The following is a 20,650-nucleotide window of genomic DNA, read 5'->3' on the forward strand; positions in this document are numbered from 1 at the left end:
GGGCGTAATACCCTACTCCTGTATGGATGCTATAACTGTCCTGGGGAAGTCCCTCAAGGATGTTGCTGGTTACAAGAATAATGGCCTATCTAAGAGCTTGGAGCTCCTTGTTCTTCGGTTGGAACTGGGCTCAGCCTTCCTCACAGTGTTTCTTTTATGCTGTGTTCTTCGTATCGGCTCTCGGTCTCTGTTTTTCTTGTCGTCGATCGGTCGATCTTAGAGCTCCAGCCTCAGGGTGGGTCGATCTCTGAGCTCCTGTGCTGCCGGCGGCTTTAAGTACCCGCCGGCCGAGACATGCCCCGAACGAAAAGGAGGGGGCACGAGTTCCAAGACACCATGAATGGAAAGGGTGTCATCATTTCTTCTGGGCGAAATGACTGGGGGTGGAAAATGCGTCGCACGCCCGGTCACCCGTCACCATAAATGCCCTGGCAACGGGTGCCGTGGAGAGGGCCCATCGGGCAACCGCAGAGCAACCCGGCGTGCCAGCCCTGTCTTGTTCCCCTGCCACAGCAGCGCGGCAGACGGAACGCTTTGATCCTTACGACGTTATCCCGAGACGAGCCGGATGGCACGGGACGGGGCCCGTGCAATTAATGACCCCACGCCCCTCTACCAGAATATGGCAGGAACTGACGCTGAGCGCGGCGGGAGCAGTTGGAGATGTCAGGCCACGCACGCTCATTAAATGCGGCCTCAGGCCTTTGACCGGTTGACACCTCGACGGTGGGTCCCTCGGGGGCCTTCCTGGGTCCTCGGGGTACCGAGTGCTCGGGGGTATTGTTTACATCCACGAGCACTCTCTCCCAAGAATGCCTTTCCTTGTCTCCGGGGAGCCGAGTGCTCGGGGGTACTGTTTACCTCCCCGAGCACTTTCTCCCGAGCACTCTTGCACGGACCTTCAGGGAACCGAGTGCTCGGGGACTGCCACGTGCAGCCCCGAGCACTCTTACACGGACCCTCGGGGAACCTGCAGCCCCGAGCACTCTCTCTCGGAACTTAGCTCTTTTGAACGTCAGGGGACTAGGGTGCTCGGGGGTGACCGTACACCTCCCCGAGCACTTTCTTCCCGGTACTTAGACTCCGTGGATCATCAGGGAACTGGGGGACTCGGGGGCCACCGACCGTGGCCCCGAGCACCTTCTCCCGGGACTTGGCCTTTTCTCATCCTACATGAGAGACCTCGCGGGATGGCGCCATGTGGCGGGTGGTTGGCCTGACCTCGGGATTCGGGGACCCCCGGTTCCTGATACACCGACAGACTTAGCCTTCAAAATTCATGAGACAATGGAAGCGACCTAGACCATTCAAGAGGTCACTAATAAAGGGTCTTTAGAGCCCGATAGGGAGAATGAACAACTTACCAAGGCCCTAGGGAACAAGGAACACCTGTCACACTCCAGGCATCGAATCAACAGTAGGCTGGAAGCATGGGTTTCTAGATATCATGGGCCAGTACAAGACCCATAATAGAAATATGAAGACCCTAGCAGAAGAGGTACAAGAACATGTTAAGGTCCAGTTCATGGAAATATGGAATGAAAAGGAGAAGGAAAGAACGGTATTAATAAAGACAAAGCAACCAACCAAGCCAGGCTTTCAGAGTAGCATCGGATTCATGCAAGTCGATAACCATAGATATCATGTCGATGATATCACAGAGGCTACCCCTTGCATGCTACATATTTTGATCGGTAATGGAGACTTCACTGTTAAGGCTGCCATAAGCCAGGCCATTCTAGGTCATGTGTTTCACAAAGACATTCTTACCGGTTACGCCATGGTAAAAGTAGACTCAGTACATCCACTTTTCATAAAGTACAAGCTAGACATCAGCACACCTGAGGGTATCAAGATTCTCAATAAGGCTGTTGGCAACTTTATTCTGTGGCCCAGACGAGATATCATCTTCAGCTGCTAGTAATCAAAATCGTCAGCATCACGGTTGTCCCCGCACCCATTATCTCTACCTCCACGCCCAACCTCTCCGCATCTAGCACCTTCGCCCCCGCGCCCAGCATCATCTCCGCATCCGACACCTTTGCCCGAGCATCTGGCACTTTTGCTTGCTGAGGCATCTTCGCCTCGTGCTTGTGAGGATCGTCCAAATATTATTCCAATTAATTATCTGAACAATTATTTGCTTAATCACGACCATGATGATTAATCGAAATACCATCCCAGTAGTCCTGGTACGTGTTTTGTGTCCAAGTTCGGAACGCATGCCTTTCTAACATATAGCATCACAACAAAGCTTAAGAAAGAGCGAATAATTAAATTATATTACAAGTTCTGAAGCATTCAACAATTTATAATAATTTACAACAAAAGATTCAAGAAACTACGCAGCGCAAAAAGTAACACATATCAACACTAAAAGCTAGTTGAAGCCATATGAGCTTAGGTTCCACACAAGAGCACGCCACACGAGTAGTTTGCACTACTCATTCCCGCCACCTACATCGGTAGGTGTGAAGTAGTCAAACACGAGCTCCTCCTCACCGGCGGTACCTGAAAGAGCAGCGTGAGTAAGAAGGTACTCGCAAGACTTAATCCATAATTGGTACATATAATAACCGATTCCAAGGATTATGCATTTAAGTCATTAGCAAGGAGTATGCCACAAGGTTAAGTAAATTTATAAAGTATAAGCAACCTAACACCTATGTGTGAGATCCTATACTTAACTTGAAGCACATCTATCATGTAACATCAACCTGCATATAAACGTAAAAGGGACCATCTCATATAATCAATAGTCCTCAACAATTAAAGCCAACACACTATGTCATATCCCCAAATTCGGAAACTCTACGACCGATGCGGATGAACAGAAGCATGCTCATGACCAAGAGCGCAGTAATTCGAATTATTCTTACACCATGCAGGGAGGTACAACTTTACCCACATGACACAGGTCCATCCTCTTGACCCTGAGATAACCTTTCTCATACCTAGAACTATCCACTTGCACATACCCCTATGGAACTGGGGTTACCGTGAGAGTGCCCCGGACACCTCTGGCTTTCTGCCACCTTGTTTCTTCTTTATTTTTCTTACACGTCATAGGACGCACGGCAAGCATCAGCATGGCGTATGATACTCAGCTCATTCATTCATTATCTAAATATATGGTTGTACAAAAAGTGTTAAAGCGAATGGCACCGACGAACAGTGCTTGAACGATGCAAACGATCTATAGTATCTGAGTTCCACTCCTGACCTACCCCTAGCACTGCTCACATCTCGCCTCATCTCACTTCTTATAGATCCCACATCATTATCATTATAATTATGAATAATAAGTAAGCCCTAAGCTCACAAAAAATGGTTGAACAATTGCTTATCTTGTACCAAGGACCTATACATTACTAAGCATTTTGAATAATTTGTTAGTTAGACATTAACCATATGATCAAGGCTACAAGGATATGGATAATCAATAACTCAAGATAGAGATAATGCAAATTAATATAGGTTCTACCCATATAAGTCCGACATCGACTTGCTAACCATGCAAATGTACATAAGCGATAACTTATCAATTTAGACTCCATTCAATTCAAATAATGTGTAATATGCTTATATGCTTGCCTTGCTGCTCTAGCGGTTGTCTGATACTACCCGCACAACACTCACAAAACTCCGATAGCTCGGCATTACCTTCACTCGCTTGGACTGTCGTCAAAACGCTCTCTAAACAAATCAAGAACACAAGGTATAAACAAATGACTCTAAACGAATCAAGAACACATGGCATAAGAAAATGACTCTAAACAAATCAACAACACATGGCATAAACAAATGAACGATGAAAGAATGTAAATGATGCATGCTTGGATAATACTAGAGCGTCGTGTTTCGAAAACATTTGCAAAAGACCAACAAATGATTAGGGTTCCAAAGTTTGAAACCCTGGATAAGATAACCTAAGTGCACAAAGCCTTGAAGAGCTGGAGGTCAGACCAACGTGAAAGTGGCGGTCAGACCACGAGCGTGCAGAGAGTTTAGGGCCCTGGCGGTCAGACTGAAGGCATGATGGCGGTCAGACCACCGAGCAACGGTCAGACCGGCTCTAACGACGGTCTAACTCCTAAATTTAGATATTTTGAACCGACCTACTAGCGGTCAGACCAGCCCTAGTGGTAGTTAGACCGCCAGACCCTACCAGCAGCACCATCATGAGGTTGACGGCGAGGACTTCAGCAAAACCTTCGACGACGAAGGGCACCCAAGTACTCTATAGGACTAAGGAACATATTCTATGATTGTTCAGACGACATGCACAGTCCGAACACGTAAAACCCCCAAAATGAGATCTAGACCTAGTACTCACTATGGTTTCACGGTGAAAATCAAACGGCGATCGCCTAGGGCTAAGAAACAACAAAAAAACGGTAGGAGGATGTTTACCTTGGCGTAGAGAAACTTTGTATTGGATCAGAATCCTACGGGGAAGCTTCGATCCACCGATTGGACTCCCGGAGGATGAATGAACTCACAGAGGAAAAAACAGCGAGGAAACCCCTCCAATAGGGCGGAAAGGGGAAGAAGCTCGGGGAAGTCCTTCGGGAAGCTCGTGGGAGTCCCCACCTCCGATCTCTGGCTGTCAACACGTCGATTTGGAGCTCTCTCTAGGGTTTGTTGCAGTGAGAGAGTGAATAAGCGGGAGAGAGAGGGGGGCAAATGAGAGAAAGAAAGAGTGGGAGAGGCGATCAACCACTTAAGGGAGCCTCTGTGCGCCGACAGTCAGACCACGGGAAGGGTCGTTCATACTGCGGTTGAGCCTGGTCAGACCACGAGAAGGGTTTTTGCTGAATTTTGTTCTAATTTCTCCCTCTTTTCTTTCTTTCTTTTTTCTTCTTTTCTCCAAGGTATTTAGGGTCTTCCTATATCTTACTATACCATTTTCACTAATATCCAAAATAATAACTAATCGCATAAAACATACCACCATGATGATTATGCATGATTAGTCTCGTAATTAGCGTTTTGGGATGTGGCAGTGCTTCACCATCTGTGACTCTAACACATCCGCCTCCAGCTTCTGCGCCTTCGGCACCTTCACCTAAGCACCGGAGGGTCCCTATTATGGTTACCACATACAAAAAGACTCTAACATCTTCGGTGAAAATGTGGCTTTTGTCCTCCAAAGCAAAGACATCATTCGCTCAGGAATCTCCAGCGAAGAGCGATGTAGCAAAAGAGACTGACAAAAAACTGAGTACCCATTAGTTGGATTTCTTACCTACACTGGATATTCCTGAGACTTATGAGAATGACAAGGAATTTCTACCCCCAGTTCAACTCCAAGATGATCCAAGGGAGATGAGCAGATTCCACAAATGGTACATGAGGGCATGTCGTGCAAGGTTCTTGATAATCACTGCTTATGTCTCCGCTAATATTTTTTAAGCGAAAACTCTTATCTCATGGTGGATTTCAAGGACATGCATGTTTTGTTCCGTAGCAACAAACTCGACATCAATCTTATAAGCATGTGGTGCCTGTAAGTTCCTACAACCTACCCTTATGTTCATATATCTACCAATATATGATATAATAGCTAATGAATAATGACTTATTTTGTAGAATACAATTTAACGATGCGAAAAAGATGAAGTTACCAGTTTGGTTCTTTAATCTGTAACGAATTTTCCAACCCAATATGGTCGTGAAGTTGAGGAAGGATGCTACATAGATTAAGAGGAAGAGTAACAACGAGAAATCAATGGTCATAAAAGAAATGACCAAATCACGCAAGCTTGATATGTTGACCTACATAGGAAGGGATATGCAAGAAATGCCAGAGAATTACTACATCATAGCCCCCTACAACTTTAAGTAAGTTTGATACATAAATTAATCCTAAATGTTTATTTTGCATCTAACTTGGTCGATCAAAAACCTAATATAAATATTCATGTAGTGACTATTTTATTTGTATAATGTTGATGCTAAAGTGGAGCAAACCCGTGGTCCTTGACTCAGCCAATCTCTCCCAATCTTCCTACCAAGATGTCATCGATATTATACAAATGTAAAGAAAATCCCTATACAACCAATCCTTATAATTCATTTATGAATTGATAATTACTTCTTAGCATTCGAATAGGACTTACAAGTGGTACATGTTGCAAGGTAGGAGACACGATACGGCCAAGCCGGATGAGATATTTATTCGTACACACTTTCCGATAATAACACACTTCTAATGCTTGTATCTCACTATTTATGATAGAGCACTATTGAACTAACGAATACATTGTATTATTATTTGAAGTGCCACAAGTAAAGTTTCGACACCGTTCTTTGTGGATACTATGGATGCCAATTTCTTAGGGTAAACGAGAGGTACACAACGAACCCTGATGACATAAGTCATCATTACGTTTGTACATTCTTATTTGGATCTATTTTTGTTATCACTAGTATTTTAATTTTTTTAGTTGTGTTTTCATTACAGGCACAGAGGATCGAATGTATTAACACCTCGCTCATCGACGAAGATATCCAAAACGTCCAACATGATGTGTCAGTTCATCATGCACAAAATTATCCATAAGAATAGCAGGTTCTTTGACCATGAAGGTGAATTGGTTAGCCATCTAAGGCTTTGTGAGTGGGAGAGAAAATAATACTTTTAAATAAATCATTGTACTTGTGTTGAATATTGTCTTGTGATGTAAACAGTGTGCTGAAATCTCCTGTGTTGAAATATATGTTCAAATACTGTTGAAATATGTGATGTTAATCTGTCTTAAAAATCAATGTTGAAATCTAGATGGAATAAAAATATATATGACTATTACGAATTTAGAATGAATTATATATCATGGACGGATCCTTATGTCACCCGCTTGTAATATTCTATCTATCTACAGACGATGAACGATAGGGGGGCGGGGGCGAAGAGAGAAAATTTGAATCAGTTCTAGAAGATATTAAATTGATCATTGTAAAATAGCGTAATTTTCTCTTAATGTTGGTTAATATATTTTCTATTTTTTAGAAAAACAAAATACGAGTGTTACTATGAATCCATGTTCCATGATTAGCTTAAAATATCTTTTTTTCTTATTCATACACAAATGTACTATCTTTCCTATAATAGATAATGATAGCTATCGATTCAACGTCTCGATATTACTTTTTCTAGTTCAATATTGGTCTACCATAGAAATTACTAAAAAAAACATCTATAACTGAAAATAAGCTTAGGTCAATAAAGGGTAGATCAATGTAACATAAATTATGACTATTAAGGACAAACGCTTTAAAATTGATGAAGTTTGGTAAGAAAAAAATATTTTGTTTAGATACATTTACAATAATCATGTGTAGTAAATTATACTCGATGACATCTAATACCTTAAATGTGTTAAAAAAAGACATAATACTCGAAACATATATAGGAGATAAAATAAATTTCTATACCAATTAGCTCTTAAGTTATTTTGTTTTTATATGCTACTAATCACATACATAAAGACATATATGCATACATATATACATGTATATATACACATGTGTGCCCCCCCTCTCTCTATATATACTGTGCCAGGCCCCTAGACGCCCCCTTGTCTTCACCCTTGACAGCTAGATGCTAAAGTGTGCCGTCTGTGAAAATATATTACTAGAGACGGTTCACTTTAAGAATCGTCTGTAGAAATCTATTATCACATGTGATCCTCTTAAGAAACCGTATGTGAAAATAAATTGACACAGACGATTCTTTAAGTGAACTGCTTGTAAAAATCATCTATTTCTATAGCCCTTCGACGAGAAATAGATGGCTAAACACCTCTGTAAATGTGTTACCACCTGTCTCTGTAAATGATTTCTGTAGTAGTGAGTCTACCCGGCTGATTTAGGCTAACTCCTACATCCACTCATGCAGACGAGCATACTTGTCAATATAACAAGATTGTCTTTATAAAAGTAATTAATCACAATATCAACTTTTACATCTGCTTATACGACTTTAGATTCGATCAAACAAATAAAAACTCAATTCAGCTTGTTAAGACAGATACAACTAATTAAATATTTTTTTTAATAAATATGACTTTGCTCGACGAACTTTAGCTTAGCTAGACTACGATGACGCTCTATGAAACCCAATACACGAAACCAAACATACACTTATTAATTGAGCTAAACGAGATATTCTTTTGTGGAGCTATATTAGAGTTTCATAGATTAATTGCAACTGCTACAATAGACAATATACATCTAGTTGTTATCATTTAATCTATATCGTGTAACTAATAAGACGGTACTTTCTAGACTAACCAGTGTTGTTTATACACCCGTATCGATTTTTTTTTTCCGAATCGGACACCAAATCTGACTCAGATTCTAACACCTGTGTAGGGTTTCAAGTTATATTTTGTGTATTTTTTTTTGAATCAGAATCGGATTACAACACACGCTTCCGTGTTCAGTTAACACTGGCCTAACCAGAAAATTGCTGGGACTATTCGATTAGTCTAAGATTAAAAGAGGCAATGGATGAATGGAGGCTGCAGCTTCATCATCTTTTATGAAAGGGAAAAATGCACAAACCCCCCATAAGTCACTCCATTTTTGAGATTCCCCCCATAAACCATTTTGTTGCAAAAACCCCCCCAACAGTAATTTAGATTTGCAAAAAACCCCAGCAATTGTTTAATCTAGAAAATAGGTTTTCTTTAATATAAAAAATATGTAAATTCTTTAATAATTTAGATAAAGGTTTTAAAAATGATTCCTTTGGTGAAATAAATAAAATGAAATGTTTTTAATTCTATTAATCTTATATATATATATGTCTTTCAATGATAAAATAAATATTTTAATTATGAAAAAATGGTAAATAATTAGAAAATAAAGGGAATTTTTTTTTCTAGGTTTTCTATGTTTTTAATTTTAGATAACACATAAGGCAAACGTATAAGTTGCAATGGTATAAAATGAATCTTCTCTAATTTGTTCGGCCGGCCTACCCATTGGCATGGCACTTGGCCGCAATCCAGCGCTCGGCCTCTCTTCCGTAGATGCAGAGAGTTCGGCAAGATTTAGCATCAGTCTCCATTGATTTATCGTTATTTGTGAACACAAATAATAAATAAAATTATATCCTTATTTCTCTAAAGGACATAATTAAAACATTTATTTTATCATTGAAAAACATATATATAAGATTAATAGAATTAAAAATATTTTATTTTATTTATTTCACCAAAGGAATCATTTTTAAAACCTTTATCTAAATTATTAAAGAATTTACATATTTTTTATATTAAAGAAAACCTATTTTCTGCATTAAACAATTGCTGGGGGGGGGGTTTGCAAATCTAAATTACTGTTGGGTTTTTTTTTAACAAAATGGTTTATGGGGGTGAATCTCAAAAATGGAGTAACTTATGGGGGGATTTGTGCATTTTTCCCTTCATGAAAATGGGTCAAGACAAGCTGATCTACGACCAGCTTTCTAATCCTCCTAGACCCAAGCAGCTTCGGGTTGAACTACAGATTTACCCTGGGAATCTGATTGCCACCTTCTTGTCGCCGACAAGAACCGAACAACAATGGATAGCTACCACCCAACAGTGCCCAGTTAAGTACATGCTTTCAAAACAGTAGTACTCGCCTATTCTAACCTTAGCTGCCAGGCTAAAAATTCAATTGGCATTCGTACTCTGTTCATTATGACTCGAGCAATATTTGGACGGCCGTTCCAAATACATTCGAATGCGCACAGCACATTGAGGACAGCGTAGGCCATGGGCTATTGTTAGGAACGGTCGTTTGGGATTTGGACGCAGAAATTTTTCTAGAGGCCCTCGGAAATTAAACTGTTTTTCCTTCAAATACCTAGGTTCGAAACTTCGAAACAAGCACCCAACCGTGCAAATATAAAAAAAATTGTACCATGCACCAACGTTTTCTCCCTCCAAAGCGGCCAAGCCCAACGCTGTTACAGAATCCGGTACCTGCAACAGAGACTGTGCAGAGCTACCGCTGCGCATCTGAAACTACCGGCAGGACACCTACAATCACTGTTCATATTCTCAGTGCATGTCTCGAGAATTCACGGCTGAAACACATAAATCCTTTTCAGCAAAAAACAGGATAGATGCATGAATAAATTTATTGCTTCAATATGAAGTTTGTAGTGTTAGTTAACCTATAGAAAGCACAATTAACCAACAATGAGGATTGTTCTAGAAAGCGAAACCTTCTTGTTACTTAGTAGTATATTACTATTATTTGTTCACAATTGTACCGATCATCCAAGGAAGTAGGTCACGCTGAGCAACGAAGAGTACACTCTGGTCAGATTGACAGAACAACATCCACCCATATCTGAGGACCACTGTAATTTGTTTGACAGACTAACATCCAACCATACCCACGCTGAGCAAAAGGCTTAGAAATGTAAAAAACTTTTGATTCAATTCGAACAGCTGCCTATTGCAATGACTGAAGCCTGGTCAGCATAACTTTGCCCTCCATGACCCATGGCCCACTGGGGAAAATCTAATGCAAATTCTCAAGTGCAAAAGCAAGCAAAGCTCGTGCCTGGTAGCACGAGGCATCAGACCAGCCATATGCTAGCTGTGCATCGTAAATGAAGCAATAACTCTGAATCCACATGAGACTTCATTAAGAATCTAACCATCAAAGGAAGACAAGGATATCAGTTGGCGACCTTACTAAAACAAATGCTTAGGCACAAAGGCTGGAACGGCATTGAGGCAATTTGAGCACAACCCAATGGCAAATATATAGTACAAGGGACACACACAAGAGATTACCATTGACTAGGAGTGGAATACCACAAATAGCTTTAACAAGATTGACATACTTTTATATTTATATAATGTAAGGAGCACGGCATGTTAGCAATTTGTAAAGCTAATGCAAGGCAGATTAAAAATAGTTTCCCACTGACACATAATATTCACTTATTCAGAGGAGAAGAGAGGACAGGAGCTGGATACTTGATGCCCGTTATACCATCGTCTTCATGAGGATACAGGCCATTTGTTTCCAAATGCAAGTTTACAAGGGAGTGTTGGAGGCAATTACAAATGGAGGATGTCAGATGTGCTCTAGTTGAGTGCCAAATCTCCTAAAGAAACGGTCAGTCAGATTTGGCAATTTACTGATGAAAAACAGGTCAAGGTTTGCATATTCTTATGGGATCTGTGGTCCACTCGTGACACTGTGACCGCAGGTGATCCCCCAGTGAAAGCTGCAGAAGTGTGTCACCGAACTACTATTTCATCACTCTAAATTTCTGAACATTTTGGGTAAACCGGCAACCCATGTCGAGCAGCAAAGTGCCAAGTGGAGATTGCCAGGAGAAAGCTATTGTAAGATCAATATTGATGATTCCTACTCAGCACAACATAAGATTGGAGGCTGGGGTTTTATCATTTGTGATATTGATGGCCAGGCTATTTGTGCTGGCGCAGGTTGTATGCTAGGAGCTTTTGTATACCCCTTGATCTTGTAACAAGGCAGCGCATGAACTTGCTGCTTTTGCTGTAGTTTTGGAACCGGGGGCTGTCATGTTCTGGCCTAACTAGGTTCCGGCGTGTGTTTCTGACGTAGTAGTTAGCTATTTCGCAGTTGCCCCGGTTTAATGAAATCCCTCCGTTTTAGCCATGACGCAATATAATTTGGAAATGCAATTGCGTTAACCTAGTCAACCCTAGGAAAGGCAGCAACAACCACAGCAAGCAGAGGAAGCGAAACTACCGTTGAACCCTCGCACCGCGGAGTCGGCGATGTACACGGCGGCGGTGCGGCACCCCTCGCCGAAGATCCTGACTGCGAGAATGAGAACCGAGCGCCACCAATCAGGGAACCCCGCTGTATCAAACGGCCGGAGAGCGAAGCCGCGGGGGAGGTTTCTAGGGCGGAGACTCCTCACCGAATTCGAAGCAGGTGGAGCGCTGCGTGGAGAGGGCCCCGCGCGTCCTCCGGGGAGAGCGTCCGGGGGGACGCACCGCGACGTGGATCCGCTCCATCGGGGCCGCTGGTCGCCCTGGATCAGGGAGGAGAAAATTGAAAAATTGACGTCGCGAGAAGTTCGCCTCGACTATTTGCCACTAAAACTTTGACTTTCATAAATTACCACTAAAAACAATATTATTATTGATTCTTTATCATTTTATCCTATTTAATTGATTTTGATTTTTATTTATCTAGACCATGTCAAATGATTGTTGTACTCTTATCTTATACGTGTCCACTAATTCAACGAGAGACTGACTGACTGAGGATCTGTTTGTTTCTAGCTGTTTCTGGTTTCTACTTCTGTTAGAAGCATAGAAGCTAGAAGTCTAAACAAACGGATTTACTAAAAAGTAGCTTCTAAAGAAGTCAAAAGGCTGCTTCTGAGAAAATGAATTAGAAACTGAGAAGCTAATTGAGTAACTTTTCTGAGAAGTTATGTGCTGAGAAGTTAAAAAATTATTGTAGAAGCCAACAGGCTATTTCCAAAAATATCTTTTCAGAAAAAACAAAAACACAATTTTTCAGAAAAAGCCAAAAATAGAAGCTTAAACAAACAGCCCCTGAGACTCATAACTCGTCTCCCAGACTGAGACTTGCCAGGAGAGGGTGAGGGAGGACGGGTGTGCGAGGGAGCTCTAGGGAGGATGGGGAGCCGGGGCACAAGGGAGCGACGAGCAAACCCTGGAGCTTCGAGCTAGCCGGGGTTGATGCCATGGGTAATTTGTGGATTCCATTACTTCGTAATGCTCTTGAGATCTTCATCGGATCAAGCACGAAATGCTCCCTCCTCGACTTCATCTCATGGTCCATCACAATCATGTGGTTGGCCTTCTCCACGATCTCCATGGTGGGCTGGGCCGATCACGCTGTACCTCTCCTGCAAATGACATGTTCGATGAAATGCTCCAAAGATGACAACTTTTGAGTCAATGATGGAACCAGAAGGAGAAGGTTGGATGCACGAATCTTACCACATTGTTGCCCCCAAATCCCTGCTCGACGGACTCGAACAGGAAGCTGGTTGCCTCGCAGTCATCCTCCTTGACAAGGCACTGGTACGTGAGCATCGACGTTAGGTGATCGGAAAAGATGCATCTCTTGAGCGGTAGTAGGTTGCACCCCTTCGCCGCCGCCTTCTTCAACTCGCACTCCCGTCCTCCCTCGCCCCTTATGGTGAGTCTCGGTTTGGGAGGATCTCGTCTGGGAGAGGAGCACGAGTCTCGGCCGATCTATGGTGAATCAAAATAAAGGGTACAATAGTCATTCGATATGGCCTGAATGGATAAATGAAAATCAAAATTAATTATTTTGGGCAAAATGGTAAAGAATAAAAAATGACATAGTTTTTTGACAAATGGTTGAAGCCAAAATTTTAAGTAGCAAATAGTTGAAGTCCACCTTTTACATGTCAATTTTCTCGTTACGGAGGGCGGGCGGAGCGGTAGTGGGGATTTCGGGAGGTTGGGGTTTCGATTTTGGTTTTCCACTTGGGTGGGTTGAGGGACGTCCAGCCCAGAATTCTCAGGCCCTTGTGAGAACAAGCCCAGCCCGTTATGAGGCTCTTTGGAACGGAGAATCTCACAGGATTGGAATTATATATATATTAAAAAAATTGGCTATATGTCTCCCGTTAAAAAATAAAAAATATTATATTCTAATGTTCTCGAAATTCAAAACACTATTGAAATAATTATGAAAAAAATCTAAAAAATTCTATGGTGTAGAGGATGCTATCATCTGGCTCTTAAAAAAATATGACTTGTACAATGAGAAAAAAAATAAATTTCAGGATCTGAAATTTGTCTTTTTTGTTTCTCATTGCACAAGTAATTGTTTGAGTTGATTTTTTTTGCAGAGCTAGACCACAGAATTTTTCATGACTATTTCGATAATATTTTGAATTTTGAGAGCATTAAAATTACAAAATCTTATAGAATTTTTTGGATTGGTCCTTATAGAATATGAGTGATCAGAATCTTTTTTCGCAAGGAAGATAAATGCATCTCCTGTGCCACTTAAAGTTCACCCAATCTCTTATATGTCACTTTGACATATCAAGAAATTGGATGAATTTTTAGTAGCACAGGAGGAATTTATTTGTAAAAGGGGGGGGGGGGGGGGGCTTAGATAGTGAAACATATCTTACACACAATTATTTTGGCCACTAGGATTTGCCGTTTCATGTGACACCGGATGTCACGTCAGTGAGACAATAGTTGACAATCCTATAGTTACTTCTTTGAGGTGGCAAATCCTCAGACTTTCCTTGAGCAATATGTAAGTTCTTACGAGTGATACAATCATTCAGACAACTGCAGGACCACTCAGGTGGTCAGGATGGCGGGAAGCTTCACCGCTTTCCTCCCCCTCACCGGCGCCCTCGTGTCCGGGAAGCACCCGTCGGCCGGCAGGTCGGTCACCTCGCCGAACTCCGACACGGTGATCGGGAACGGCAGCAGGTGCCCCGGCAGATCCTCCACCCTGTCCTGCGTGTACGCGTCCCACAGCCTCTCCGCCGCTCGCCGCACCGCGCGCACGCACTCCACGCTCTCGGGCTCCAGGAACACGACCGCCTCGACGTCCTCGCCGTCCTGTCGCCCCATTAAGTGCTCGTGCCACAGCGACATCCGGAACCCGTGCACCTGCCCCCGCGCGCGCCCGCACGGCCCGTTCAGGTGCGCCGGCTGGTAGCTCCCCTGCGCGATCTCGCTGTCCCGGTTCCCAGCCAGCGACCGCTCGTTCAGGTTCGCCGAGCCGACCATGACATACTCGTCGTCCACTGCGCGCAAGAGCGTGACACCAAAGAGAGAGTGGGACGCTGAGAGCTCGAACGCAGAACAGGGTGACAACGAAAAAGAGGTTGAAGAGAGCACGTACCGATCATGAGCTTCGCGTGCACGTAGATGGGGCCGCGGCGGTTCACCTGCGCGCGCCAGTAGTCCGTGTCCTCCTCCGGGGTCTCCAGCGGTGAGTAGTCTCCGTGGCGCGGCGCCTCCCGGTTCCCGAGGCAGAAGAAGTTGAGGTAATCGCAGGGGTGCGCCTGCCCGCGCAGCCCGGAGTCGTCGATGGCCTTCATGACGATGCCGTACATCATCTCGACGGTCAGCCGGTTCCAGCGCAGGATGGCCTGCATGGCCTCGCCCGCTGGCTCGCCCTCGGGCCACATCGGCGTCACGACGTACACCGCGAACCGCTCGCCGCGCCGGATCTTGGCGGCGACCTTGAGCGCGATCTCGACGGGCACCAGGTTCAGGCACCCGGCATCCCGGTCCTCGGCCCACGACGCGCACCCGCCGAGGAAGTACTGGTTCTCGATGTAGATGAACCGCCGCGCGCGCCGGATGGCCTCGACGTAGCCGACCTGTATGCTCTGGTCCACAATGACGTCCTTGCCGCTCGTTAGCCCCATCGCGGCGGCCTCGGCCGGGCCGGACGGGAACCCCACGACCGACGCGTCATCGATGGACCGGAACAACTGCACGTTCCACGAGTCGGTGTCGTCGAAGCCAACGGGGTCGGGGAACGTCGCCGTGCCCAGCTCGAGCAGGTAGCCGCGCATGTCCTCCGGCGCCTGCTTCCTCCACCGCTGCTCGAAGTTGGCGAGCACGTCCCACGCGGCGGGGCCCTCGAGCCTGCAGTGCACGTCGTGCCACGGCTCCCGCGGGCCGCCACGCTGCAGGCAGGCGTGCTTGAAGTTGTTCTGCATGAAATCGTGGAGGTACGTCGTGTCCAGGTCCCGGAACAGAGTGTGGTTCTCGTCGTCGTACCTGGTCGAACAATCCGCATGGTTAGCTCAGCGTTGGACTCTGTTGCAGCAGACAGAACTAGTGTTCCGCAGTATTGTCAATACCTGCCGTCGCAGAGGTCTATGCCACCGATGAAGCTGACGACGTGGCGGTCGTTGGTGCCCGGCGTGGCGGCGTCGAGAGTGACCGTCTTCTGGTGGTGCGTGAACTCGGCGCTGACCTCGATGTGCTGCACCACGGTGAGCGAGGCGTCGGCGTTGCGCGGGCAGAGGAAGCACCTCACGTTAGTGCCCTCGAAGAACCTCCGGGTCTCCTCGTCGTGCGTCTTCATCAGCCCGGCGTTGCCGAGGAACGAGACGGACGTCTTGTCCTGCCACGGCATCACCAGCACGGCGACCCCCTCGTCGGCCTTCCGCTTCAGCAGCTCGCCCAGCGTGACGCCCTCCGCGCCGGGGACCATCCGGCCCGCGTCGCGCACTAGCGTGATCTCCGTGTTCACCGACCACCCCGCGACGTACACGAATCGCCGCGCGTCGCGGATGGCGACATACAGGTCCTCCCACAGGCGCATCGGCCGGTACGCTCGCCCGCCGTCGAGGCGGACCCCCGGGTCGAACCTGTCGGACAGGTGCGAGTTCTGGTACAGCGTGACGCTGCAATTGGTCCTCTCCGGGAAAAACGCCGGCTTGACGCCAGCGAACACAGGGAGCCGGACGCCGGCGTCCCAGCACGGATCACGCTCGGCGTCCAAGAACCGCAGCCGGACGCGGAGGCTCGGGGTGTGCGTCTCGTGGCCGTGCTCGCCGCCGCGGAGGTCGACCCAGCACTCGAGTTGCTGCCCCGAGGTGACGCGCGCGGCGGGCACGGACCCGGCGCCGAGGACGCCCGCGCCGATGAGGTGCTGGTTCTTGACCGTGAAGGTGACCGCCGCGGCTGGGTAGGCGCAGTGCAGGCGGAATGACTGGTTCCAGGCCGGGCTGGTGGGGTGGAACTCCACCTCCCGGGTGCGCGCCACCCGCGCCGCGCCGACGTCGATGTCGACGTAGAGCCTGCTGTGCTGGAGGGAGTGCACGCCCATGGACTGCTCCATCTTCTCCATGGCCTGTCCGTCACCAAAACACGTGGCACCATTAGTCACTGTGCACAAAATCTGCACAGTAAGCATCGATCCATGTACATTTGGATCAGTCCATGCTGTCACGTTTTGTCAGGATAACAGATAGACAAACAGTCAGTGGCAGTAGGTGACCCCGAACTGCAAGAAAGGGGAGCATCCTTGCCGGCCAATCCATTAGCTCACAAGCAAACCATGAGTGCAAAGCAACAGACAACTCGCTGGAGATAGAAGCTTCTACTACTCATTGCAGAACGTTGAACTGAACAGAGGAGCCGTGCATGTTTGTTAGCTTACCTCCATGATCCTGCCATGGATGGCGTTGTGGAGGTGCTCGGCCTCGAACACCGTCGCCTCGAGGACGCCGTGGAGGTAGACGACGTCTGCAGCGGCGGTGGTGGCGACGCCTCCCTCCTGAGAGCCCATGCCTGGTGTGATTGGCTCGTTATCGTCTCTTACTCTCCCTTCCCACGCGAAGGAGCTTTTATAGAGTGCTTCCGACTTGGCAAAGCCTCGAAGGGAAGAAAGAAACCCACATTTGGCGCCCAATTCAGGCCCTTTCCATCAGCATTACCATTCGCTTGTGCTTTTCCAGCAAAACGAATACCAAATTTCCCAATAGTTTGAGGAATTTTCGGAATTTTGCTGATCATCGAGCAAACATAAGGCCATGCAACATGTTAGAAAAGGCACTGCAGCATGGAAGAGAAGGACGTTTCCCTGAATTCCAATGCATCAGTGCCGGTCCAAAAGCACAGGCTTAAATGCTGAAATCATGCATAAAACTCTAAAAATTCTAGTATTTAGTTTGATCTGAATTTAGAAATTTGAATCCGAATCCCACCCATCTAAACAGTGAAACGTCCCAAGTAGGATTCCAATCGACTAGGATTGTTTAGAGTAACTCCAACGGAGTCGCTATCCGGCTCGGCATCATCACATTTGGCGAGTTGGCAAAAAAATCCACCTCCAACTGGCTCTCCAAACGAGCCTCGCTATTTTGATGCTCGCTATTTGACCTGGTTCGCTCACCACCGTTGGGGAGCCGGGAGAGACTTGCTCTCTTCCGAACTGAGCGGATGACCTGTGGACCCGCGTGTACAATACTCGTCAGCTCTACTATTCCTTCCCATATGCTCTATTCAAAATATTAGACTTCTATTGCTCCAAAAATCCATGAATTTTTTATAAGTGTTCCATAATCCATGTGCAACCCATTTTAATTGTATTCACCTAAACAGTCTATGTAGAATTTAAATTAAAATTCTTCAAAGAAGGCTACTTTTATAACTTGTAACAATTGTTAGGGTCTCAAATAAATTCTGAAAAATATGGAAAAATTCACTAATATTCTTCTTATGTGATGGACTAATTTTTAAAATTATTTCTAGCACTAGGTTATATGGTGAAAAAGTGAGGTCCTTTATAATACTATATTTATATGCATCATTGCCGGTTCATAAGCCGCGTGGGAAGAATCAGCTATCGTGCCTTATGAACCAGCTGTGATAAGGGTCATCACTGCCGATCGATGGATTGAGCCGGCAGTGATGCACTGTTCTCTCATCACTGTCGACTTAATCCATCGACCGATAGTGATAGCATAACATCACTGCCGGCTGGTTAAATAAGCCGGTAGTGATGTCCCGGCTATATAAAAGTTGTCCTCTCCTTCCGCAAGCTCGAGCACAACAGAGAGGAGCTCTGTTCTTCCTCGGTGACGGCCATTTTTGCTCACCAGGATCTTGGTGGCTTCAAATTTTGAGGAAAGGCTTCAAATTTTGAGGAATCCTCATGCCGTAGGTGTTCCAAGGTGTGTAACTTTCTCTATAATCCATTTCTATTTGAATTTTATTTGCTAAATTGACCTAGATTTTGATATGATGGAGATGAACCTATGGCCATGATGTTTTGAGAATGTAGATACAATTATACCTCATTTATGATATGGAAGCTTCAAATCTGGTGGAAAGTGTCTTTATTATTGATTTACATTAGCTATATATATGAGCATATTTATTTTTAGTTTTTAATGAATTAAAAAATTTAGCCATGATATTAAGGTATATAGCAAACTCTAATTATATTTTTTATATTTAATTAATTAGCAAGCTCCAATATAGAAACTTTAGGTATGAGCATATTTATGGTTGATTTTTAGTGAAATAGAAAAATTAGACATGATATTTAGGTATGTAAAAAGCTCAAATTATATTTTTTCTATTTTAATTAATTAGCATATTCCCAATATGAAAACTTTAGGTATGATCATATTTATTTTGATTTTTAATGAATTAGAAATTTTTTTCATGATATTTAAGTATGTAGCAAGATACAATTATATTTATGTATGAGCGTATTTATTTTTCATGTTTCCTTAATGAGTCATAGATAAGGTGTTGAATAATAAAGAAAATTTCTAGGTATGGCACCAACAAATACTCATTAAAAGCGGATGCGAAAGCATGCAAAAGGCGGCTCCTCCAACCCGGACCAATTGACGGTAGGAGATAATAAGGTAATTTATTTGTTGGTGATCGCAAAATGTTCTAGATATTATGAATTTGGATTTACAATAATGATATAATTGTAGATGGACATAAGATGAATGTACGATGCGAGCCGTGTGAGCGCAGAGTACATGAACGGCATGGATTGTTTCCTGGTACAAGCCGCGACGCACAAGTCAAATACACAGTCTCAATACATGTTCTGTCCATGCGTCGATTATGAGAACAAGAAGCAGTTCTCCACCACCCAGCAGATACATTCCCACTTGATGCCAAGGGGTTTTATGCCTGGCTATACCCGTTGGATTGAGCACGGTGAAGCTGAGATCGTACATGAAGGACAATAAATTGAAAGACAAGATGAAGACATGTGCACCAATATGCCGGTCGACGAATACATCGATATGCTGCCTGCCGGAGATACGTTGGCCAATGATGATCTAGAGGAGATGTTGGCCAACGCTGACGTCGATGATCTGGAGCAGATGTTGCGCAATGGGGAGGGAAAGTTCACCAATGAAAGAGAGTTTAAAAACTTCCAGTGTATGTTAGAGGACTTTAAAACACCGTTGTTTCCGAGCTGCGAGAAGGAGCACACAAAGTTGCGTACCGTGCTTTCACTGCTGCAATTCAAGGCAAGTAACGGGTGGTCTGATACAAGCTTCACAGAGTTGTTACTGTTCTTGAAGAAATTGCTTCCAAAGAAAAATGTGCTACCAGAAAACACATACCAGGCCAAGCAGGTTGTGTGCCCATTGGGGTTGGAAGTACAAAAAATACATGCATGTCCAAACGATTGCATATTGTATCACGGAGAGCAAGCAGATATGCAAGCGTGTCTCGTCTGTGGTGCAGCATGGTACAAGCGTGACAGTGGTGATATCGATGGTGAAGGAAAGAAGAAAATATGTCTCGTGAAGGTGATGTGATATTTTCCTATAGTCCCCCATTTGGAGTGTTTATTCGCGAACAAAAGGCATGCCAAACTAATGCGATGGCATGCCGATGAGTGCAAGGATGATGGAATACTGAGACACCCCACGGATTCTACGCAGTGGAGAAACATCGATAGGAAATACAAGAAGCCCTTTGCAGAAGATGTGAGGAATATAAGATTTTGGTTGAGTACGGATGGAATGAATCCATTCGGCAATATGAGCAGTAGTCATAGCACTTGGCCTGCGACTCTATGTATCTACAACCTTCCTCCTTGGTTGTGTACGAAGCGGAAATACATTATGATGTCAGTGCTGATACCAGGGCCGAGG

The 20,650-nt window shown here is 44.8% G+C and overlaps 2 protein-coding genes across 3 annotated transcripts; both read right to left on the reverse strand.

Annotated features, from left to right (window-relative positions):
* Positions 1 to 2,295: 2,295 nt before the first annotated feature.
* LOC133897523 (kinesin-like protein KIN-7I) lies at positions 2,296 to 12,078 on the reverse strand. The gene is made up of 3 exons (XM_062338286.1): positions 11,927 to 12,078; positions 11,752 to 11,823; positions 2,296 to 2,511 (listed from the first exon to the last, which is right to left on the reverse strand). Exons 1-3 carry the CDS (start codon positions 12,021 to 12,023, stop codon positions 2,441 to 2,443), a joined length of 240 nt encoding a protein of 79 aa, XP_062194270.1. The 5' UTR covers positions 12,024 to 12,078; the 3' UTR covers positions 2,296 to 2,440.
* A 2,065-nt stretch (positions 12,079 to 14,143) lies between these two features.
* LOC133896565 (phospholipase D alpha 1-like) lies at positions 14,144 to 17,435 on the reverse strand. 2 transcript variants are annotated; one of them, XM_062337160.1, is made up of 4 exons: positions 17,170 to 17,435; positions 15,863 to 16,908; positions 14,890 to 15,779; positions 14,144 to 14,791 (listed from the first exon to the last, which is right to left on the reverse strand). In XM_062337160.1, the coding sequence occupies exons 1-4, from the start codon at positions 17,296 to 17,298 to the stop codon at positions 14,337 to 14,339; spliced, it is 2,520 nt and encodes an 839-aa protein (XP_062193144.1). In that variant the 5' UTR covers positions 17,299 to 17,435; the 3' UTR covers positions 14,144 to 14,336. The 2 variants fall into 2 exon arrangements, with proteins under 2 accessions (XP_062193144.1, XP_062193145.1); XM_062337161.1 differs by having other exon boundaries at positions 15,863 to 16,860; positions 17,170 to 17,431.
* Between the last annotated feature and the right edge of the window lie 3,215 nt (positions 17,436 to 20,650).

This window comes from Phragmites australis, chromosome 17 (assembly GCF_958298935.1).
Source record: "Phragmites australis chromosome 17, lpPhrAust1.1, whole genome shotgun sequence".
Lineage (NCBI taxonomy): Eukaryota > Viridiplantae > Streptophyta > Magnoliopsida > Poales > Poaceae > Phragmites > Phragmites australis.